The sequence below is a fragment of the Hordeum vulgare genome, chromosome 6H, assembly GCF_904849725.1.
Source record: "Hordeum vulgare subsp. vulgare chromosome 6H, MorexV3_pseudomolecules_assembly, whole genome shotgun sequence".
Taxonomy (NCBI): domain Eukaryota; kingdom Viridiplantae; phylum Streptophyta; class Magnoliopsida; order Poales; family Poaceae; genus Hordeum; species Hordeum vulgare.
In genome coordinates, this window is record NC_058523.1 from 518,944,381 (window position 1) to 518,952,725 (window position 8,345).

General features: G+C 41.6%; 2 protein-coding genes across 2 annotated transcripts; one reads left to right on the forward strand and one right to left on the reverse strand.

The window, feature by feature from the left end:
• Nucleotides 1-2,183: 2,183 nt before the first annotated feature.
• LOC123401831 (putative D-cysteine desulfhydrase 1, mitochondrial) lies at nt 2,184-5,864 on the forward strand. Its single transcript, XM_045095685.1, has 10 exons — nt 2,184-2,501; nt 2,686-2,751; nt 2,863-3,057; nt 3,145-3,255; nt 3,645-3,736; nt 4,431-4,520; nt 4,658-4,715; nt 4,786-4,899; nt 5,168-5,265; nt 5,464-5,864. The coding sequence occupies exons 1-10, from the start codon at nt 2,262-2,264 to the stop codon at nt 5,666-5,668; spliced, it is 1,269 nt and encodes a 422-aa protein (XP_044951620.1). The 5' UTR covers nt 2,184-2,261; the 3' UTR covers nt 5,669-5,864.
• Nucleotides 5,865-6,140: 276 nt separating this feature from the next.
• LOC123401832 (universal stress protein PHOS32-like) lies at nt 6,141-7,474 on the reverse strand. Its single transcript, XM_045095686.1, has 4 exons — nt 7,053-7,474; nt 6,825-6,934; nt 6,577-6,695; nt 6,141-6,476 (listed from the first exon to the last, which is right to left on the reverse strand). Exons 1-4 carry the CDS (start codon nt 7,228-7,230, stop codon nt 6,386-6,388), a joined length of 498 nt encoding a protein of 165 aa, XP_044951621.1. The 5' UTR covers nt 7,231-7,474; the 3' UTR covers nt 6,141-6,385.
• Nucleotides 7,475-8,345: the final 871 nt, after the last annotated feature.

The window sequence follows — 8,345 nt, forward strand, 5'->3', positions numbered from 1 at the left end:
CCACCTAGTTACATATCTAGACAACCTATTTTTAGTTGAGCCTAAAATTGAGAACAAAGTTAACAAATGTTATTCACCTATTCAATTTCCCTTTCTAGTTGACCATACCGATCCTTCTAAGACTGCTAAGCCCCGCCACGGCATGATCGGAGGTGGCGAAAATTGATCTTTGACACTCGACAACTCTCCCATCATCTCTAACCCTAGCGGAACAAGGCTCGTAGATATCGTCTCGACAACTTCATCACCCCCGATCGTCACCACAACGGTAGTAAACCAATTCGCACTACCGGCATCCACACCAATTGGATGGATCCCTCTTGGCTTCATGACCCTAGGAATCGAGTCTTTGGGATTCATGACGCATGGGGTCGGTTGCTTGCTCTCCCGTAACCCTAGAGTGTAATAGTGATGTAACGTAGCAACAAATACTTCTCTCGATTGAGAACGAAGGTTTATTAACCTAGTAGGAATTCTCTCTACAACAACTAATGATCAGTACCTCCACACAACACACTGAACATACGCTCGTCCCCAACGATCCAAGAAGGTTGTTGATGCATCTCAAATGTATCTATAATTTTTGATTGTTTCATTATAGTATACTATCACTTTTAATACTTTTAATAATGATTTATATTATGTTTCTGAATTAACATATTAATTCAATGCCTAGAGTGAGTTTTTTTACATATTTTTTAACATTTCATAAAATCCATATCTACGAAGGTAAAAACCTAAGGATTTAATGTGATTTTTTCACAACACAAGGAGTCCAGAAAGTGTCGGTACATGCCGTGGGGCTAGCCAGGGGCCTTACACGGCCAGGGGGCATCCGCATGGCTAGGCCAAGTGCCCCCGGTCCCGTGCACCACCTTACGCCAATTATTTAGCCCAAAAATCATATTTTTCGTGAAATCCTCCGTACAAATTTTCTCTGATTTTTTCGCCTCCGCAAGTTCGTCTTCTGAGGAGATCCAACGTGGAGGCTTGTGGAACACTCTGCCGGAGGGGGGATCCAACATCAAAGGCTTCTTCATCAACCTTGCTGCCTCCATGGCAACGTGTGAGTAGTTTCTTTAGGACCTTAGGTTCCATAGAAGTAGCTAAAGGACATCCTTTCTCCATTGCGGTTCAGTACAAAGTTCCCGTGAGCCGGCTCACATGAACACGGTGCATTAAACTTGTAACAAAACTTGTACTCTTTATGTAACAATTTACTTCATTTGAATAATTCATTTCATGGCATAACATGATGCGTTGTGGAATCTTGTTGTATAATTTATTTACCTTGGTCTGAGATTGATATATTATGAACAGTTATGTCAAATAAATAATATTTATTGTAATTAAAAAATAAGATTGCTTTATCTCAACTTCACATGTATCTACTTGCTAATATCAAATTTGATTTTTGTGTTACTGTATTTCAATGAAGAAACATGACCTTCCCCATTGAACTTCATGTCTTACAACAAGACGAAGACTTTGTTCCCTATTCATATGGACCATTACATAGAAAAGAAATTGAAGCATTGTAATATCAAATAATTATTCACTCATTGGTCAGCAAAACTGCTCAAGTATATGATAGATATGGTATATGAAGCTTTTGTTTGAATCTTATTGTTTGCGAGAAATGTCACTACCGTTGAGTTTCCAACCATCGTGTATAATTTTAAAGACAATCAAATATCAATTTTAGATTCATGACTGGCCTTTTTTGGGTGGATGCGTTTGGTCTCTTTTACCATTTATTACGATCACAACTTTTGTGATTATATATTTATATCATATTTTCACTGTATTTGATTATTATTATTAAAAAAATTAATCCAGTTCTTTTCAACAACAATTATTTAGATACTCCCTCTGTCCACAAATAAGTGTACATATAGATTAGTATTTAGTTATTTTTTTTAAAAATTTGACCAACTTTATAAAAAATAGTAGCAACATATATGGCATGAAAATGATATATTTGAAAACCTCATGCAAAAACAAATCTATTGATACTAATTTGATGTCATAAATGCTAGCACTTTTTTCAATAAAATTAGTTAAAGTTTAATTAGTTTGACTGGAAAAAAATAAATACATTTATTACCGGACGGAGGGAGTACAGAGAAAGTATATTTAAAAAAAAAAATCGCAGCACAGATTATCAGTGGCGAAGTGACACTGACACGTGGGCGGCGGGGCTGGTGCGGCCGCCTTCCGCCGGCCCTGCACACTCGAGTGTGCGAATCTGTCAATCCTCCATGCTCCTCAGGCCGCCGCTCCCCCTCCCCGTCGCCGTCAGTTCCACTCCCCCACTCTTCTCCCGTCTCGCCGCCGTCCGCCGTCGGAGCTCGATCGCCGCCACCGGCATGGCAGGGGTCTCCGCGGCCTCTCCCGCCGCAGCGCAAATCGGCAGCTTCCTCTCCAAGAAGCCCTACGCGCCGCCGTCCTGGGCCTCGCACCTCGCCCTCGCCCCTCCCCACACCTTCTCCCTCGGCCATGTAAGCCTTCACCGTCTCCACCACCGGACCCCTACTCGCTCCGATGGCTATCTGGTGGCTTCAAAGTCAAAGCAGCTTTAGATTGATTACTCGGTGGCTTCGAAGTCGTTTTAATCTGCTAGAGATTGTATGTAAAAGTATCATTCATGTGTAATTCGTAGCTTTGTTTCTGTGTTCCAAACAGTTCCCAACCCCGATTCACAAGTGGAACCTGCCAAATCTGCCGGAGGGCACTGAAGTATGGATCAAGGTGATGCGCGAACGACACTATTCTGTTCATTTCCTAGTGCTGTATAAGGGTAGAAGATAGGGTGCTTATTGTCATTTATGTCCTGATACGGGAGCTCTGCGGAAATTGCAGCGGGATGATCTGTCCGGTATGCAGCTGAGCGGGAACAAGGTCCGGAAGCTCGAGTTTCTGCTGTCAGATGCCGTCGCGCAGGGTGCAGACTGCGTTATCACTGTCGGTGGTATCCAGAGCAACCATTGCCGTGCGACGACAGTGGCTGCCAAGTATCTCAATCTTGACTGCTATTTGATACTGCGTACTTCCAAGGTAATCCGTGTGCTTGTGAGGTGGAATCGATAGATTACTGTGTGGTAATACAGTTGGGTTGACCTTGTTTTGGTTGGACATTTTCAGCTTCTTGTGGATGAGGACCCTGGTTTGGTCGGCAATCTCCTTGTTGAGAGACTGCTGGGAGCACACATTGATCTTGTCTCAAAAGAAGAGTATGGGAAAATTGGCAGTGTGGTATGCTCTTCTCCATGATGCATCCTGTTACTGATTTTTGTCTTTTCATAGTTCTGTCAGCCCATGTGTAGTCAAAGCATTGTTCATACACAAGTATTACTCATCATCCATGCTTGATCAATTATCTTGGTTGTCAAAAGATCATCCATCAAGTATTTCATGCAGCAATGTTTGTTCATATTTACTAGGGTCATCCTTTCCCTCCATTGAAACTATTTAGGTAACTTCCTGTTCATTGGTTGCAACCTGCAAGTAGATAAAATGCTTTGTGCAACTGCTTGTTAATAGCTCCTCATTGACTTGTTTTTTTCTCTAATTATTTTAATTATGTTTGGAGCTTCCATATTGGCTAACAGGTTTCTAACCACATGTTGATTTGTTTTTTATAGGCTTTAGCCGACTTGCTTAAAAAGAGGCTTTTGGAAGAAGGACGGAAGCCATATGTGATTCCTGTTGGTGGATCCAATTCACTTGGAACTTGGTACTATCACATATTTGATGCAAAGTGTTGAACTGTGATACCAGTTTTTATTATTTTCTGTGTTTATAGCATAGTTTGATTTCTTCAAGGAATAGTATCCATGGCTTGGTATCTCTCAGTCCAGTGGTGGATCTAGGATTTGACAATGTGGGGCCAATCATTGACAACATTTCAATGGCCAGAAAAAGTAGTATATTATACCAAAATTATTATATGATGAACAAACATTACATTACAGTATAGTAAAAGAAACATTGCAAATTGGTTGTGGGGGCAATGGCCCCCATGACTCCCACACTAGATCCGCCCATGTCTCAGTCCATCGTGAGCGTAGCTATCACTATGTTGAATTGGCATCAGTGTTGCAGTTCTATGTTTGAGAATTGTCTAGACACTGAAACTGGCAGATCTCATTTAAGCAAGAAGGTCTGGGTAACATAGAGATACATCGTATTGTAGCTAACCACTGGAGCGTAGGATACTATGAATAGTGTTCAATCTGCAAACATAGGCTAAAGAAAATGTAGTGTACTGTATCCAGAGTGTGTAAAACGTAATGGTTAAGATTATAAGATTATGTGCTTCTAAAGAGATGGTTTGGAGTTCAAATAGGTCTCATAAATTTATGCAAATGATATTCACTTCAGAATGTCGATCCTATGTTTGTAATGTACGTCACGTCTTCCTTCTATAGGGGATATATTGAAGCAGTAAGAGAGCTTGAACAACAAATTCAATTATCTGGTGATGTCCAGTTTGATGACATTGTTGTTGCCTGTGGCAGGTAATTCATCAACACCTGTTATTCTGTCCTTTTCTATGGAGATAGTTATGTGTGTGCACTCACTGTTGTGTCATTCCTAGATCTCGAAAGTTGTGGCACTGACACTTCACGGCTTGATCATATTGAACTTTTTGCAGTGGTGGAACTATTGCTGGTCTTGCTTTAGGATCAAAATTGAGTAGCTTAAAGGCAAAAGTATGAACTTTCTTTGGCTATTTCCATACCCTGCTGAAGTTTAAATACTAATTATCCACTTGTAGGATAGGTCCATGCATTCTCTGTTTGCGATGACCCTGAATACTTCTATGATTATGTTCAAGGCCTGATTGATGGACTACAATCTGGCTTGGACTCACATGATATAGTCAGCATTCAAAATGTGAGTGTATTTTATCTTTCAGCATTACTCCAAAAATTACATACAGTGTGTTGTTCCATGCACCAAATCCTCTTATTATGACCTTGTTTATGTGCATATGACATAGTTTTTTCTGCATCTTTTTTGTTCATTTCTTATTTTCTTTAGAGTGCTTGTTTGGTCATTTGATGGTTCACCTTTGTGAGGGAAGTCTACTACCGACTCCACTATATGCAAGTTGGTTGAATTTGTGAATATTTGCTTGCTCACAGCAACTTCTGCTTGACAGGCTAAGGGCTTAGGTTATGCCATGAACACAGCTGAGGAGCTTAAGTTTGTTAAAGATATAGCTACAGCAACAGGCATTGTGCTTGATCCAGTCTACAGGTGCAATACTTTCCTTCTGTGTGGGATGTGACATCTGATTTGGTATCATCTATGCTAGTGCTTTTGTTATAAAAATAAGAAATAAGAAATGTTTGTCTCTGTCAAGTTAAGCCAATAATAGCAATCCTTCCAACAAATTCAAATTCATGAAGCATTTATGTTGCTTAATGAAGACTTATATGCTTTCTTTTTCTTCAGTGGGAAGGGAGCATATGCAATGCTGAAAGACATGGCTGCTAATCCTTCCAAGTGGAATGGGCGGAAAGTCCTCTTTGTCCACACAGGCGGTCTTCTTGGGTTGTATGACAAGGTTGATCAGATGTCATCTTTGGCTGGGAGCTGGCGCAGAATGGATCTTGAAGAATCAGTCCCGCGCAAAGATGGCACTGGTAAGATGTTTTGATTGCTATGCTCCAGAAACCGCTTCCATTATGCGTTGGAGTTCCAGAAATGTCATTATTCTTAAGAGTATATGCTCTTACGTTTGTGAAAGAAAATTCAGAATAGACGGCTAGCGTGGAGTGAAATTGTTGATATACAAGAGTGAAGTGCATCTTTCTGCCATTTGAAAATAAAGCTATCTGTATTTCTTATTTAAATGCCTTCTGTTTCTTTTTTGTTCTATGTAATCTCTGTGTTTAGTTATATAATATACAGTCTTGTATATTCCAGAAAGAACTAGTTAGAGTAGCTTTTTATGCCCATTCATTCTGATGCTATACATCAACTGCCAACTAATAAGGTCCCAGCTTCTGCTGGGTTTCATTGAGAAGCAACCGAAGAACATTGTACATAAAAGAAACCTTCCACTTTTAGATGCTCTTCAGAAACTTGAGTAACCATTCAGCTTTAGCAGGCCTGCCTAGTCATGCACATAAACGAAAATGCACCACTGAACAAGTCTGTAGGCACTTGTTTTTTACAAATAGCATGTAAGAAACAACAGAAATATAGTATAACTAAAGAGATAACTGAGGAAAACACACTGAATTTGCACTACAAGGATAGCCAGGAATCCAAAAAGGAAAAATATCACTATAGTCTTAAATAGCACGATTTGCACCTATGCTGACGGACCAATGAACACACAAACTAGCCCATCAATCCATAAGTGACATCTTCAAGCAAGTGATCCATTTGGTCCGCGCACCACTGTGACGGGGCAGGTTGCATTGTTGACGACATAATTGCTGACGCTTCCAAGGAGTGCCCTGCATCGAGGTCCAAGGAGATGTAGAAATATGAGAAAACTCTGATTAGCCAAGAACTAGATCCTCATAGTTTAGTCAGAAAGAGGTTCAGATGTACTACCTTTTCAACGGCCCTAAGCCCCTGCAGCCAAGCACAACAGAGTCCACCTTGAGATCATCTACTGCCTCACAAAGTTTCTCCCTTGCATCACCCCAATATATTTTTGCCAGTATTTCCACCTGATTCAACCAACGTGGAATCGATCTCTAGTTAGCAGCACATTTTCATTGCCTGAACTGGCCTTATGAATTCAACAAAGATAATTGCATCATTGTATGGACAATTCAGTAGTTGATGTAGGCTATTACCTGCTTGGACTTGGACTCAGCTTGCAGGATCTCCAGCACGTCCTTGTCGGGGTTGACCCCGTACCTCGCCTGCACGTTCATCTCCATGAACTCCAGCAGAGGGATCAGCGCTTCAGTCCCAGGTAAACAATCACAAACGACGGTGTCAGTTGCAATCTTTGCGAAACGGAAAGATAAGAGCGAGGGAGCTACACAACAGAACAGAGAATTCAGTGTCTTGACACATACGTGAACCGGTGCTCTTCCAGAGCCCCTTGTGGCTGGCGTCTGCTCCCTTGGGGAGGACGTGGATGAGGATGATCCGGTCGCCGGCCTTCACCAGGTTCTCGATCACCCACCTCGTCGCGGCCTTGCTGGACGGCGAGTAGTCCATCGCCAGGCCGATGGTGCGCTTCCCGGCCGCCATGTCTGCCAGAGTTTCTGGACGAAGGTGTTGAAGGAAGCTGGAACCAGAAGAGGAGATGCTGAGAGAGGATGCACCAACTAATGTGCAGTGCTATTTCTGGGTTAAGGATTGTGCCCCAAGCAGCGGTATTTAAGGTGGTTGGATCGGATGGAGTCCAGCAAAATAGCCTATGATGATTGCGAAGTTGCAGACTAGGTTGGCTTTTGGTTTTATTCGCTTTTTACACACAGAGAGAGGGGAGGGCGGGTGGCTTTATTCCTTGGAGCAAAACTGTTGCTGGATGGATTCTTTCCTTTTCCATGGCCTTGCCAGATGGACAAAGCTATGATGGTTGATCGAGGTCCAGAAGGCTCTCCGCCTCTCTGGAAAGCTCGGGAAGGGAACGGAACCGCTCATTCGTCCAAGTTTGGTAAAACCCGGGCCGGAAACCAGTAATGTTTCCCACTGTAGTTTTCGCCCCGTTTTAATGTTGGCGTAGCGGGTGAGTGTGAGGTTCTGGAAATATTAGTGGCGTGTTTTGGAAATCTATGGGCTTTTTTTTGTGAAAACCGGGGGCGGCTTGACGGGGATTTTTTTTATTTTTTTTTGTGAGGGATTTGTTTTGTTGTTTTTACTACACATGCGTTGCAGTGGGGTATAAATATTCTACTACATTAGCCCGTGATTATCCTTTCCATATTAATTTGATTGTGTAAATGTATGTTCATTGAATCGGGACATTAATTTTCCTACCTAAATAAATCTTAGGATTTTATTTGGCGATCACTTATTTGGTAAGAACTTACTGGCTTATCAAAGAAAAATGTACCGTATTTTTTTAGTCAATAGTAAGACAGTTAAGACGGCTTTCAAGTAAAACCGATTGAAAAGGAAACTATAGACGAAGGAAAAAAAATCAAAAGAAAGAGGGAGGAGAAAACATATGTAAGGTCGGACGAAGAGTTTTGCAAAAGGAACCTTTTGTTATAGGCAATGTTACCCGTCCGTTGACGGATAAAATTAAAAGATTGGTCGCCTCGGTGACCGTTGGATGAAGCTGGCGATGGTCGTATGATCTACCCATGTGATCCGATGAAGCTGGGGATGATCGTGTGATCTACCCACGTGATCCGTCA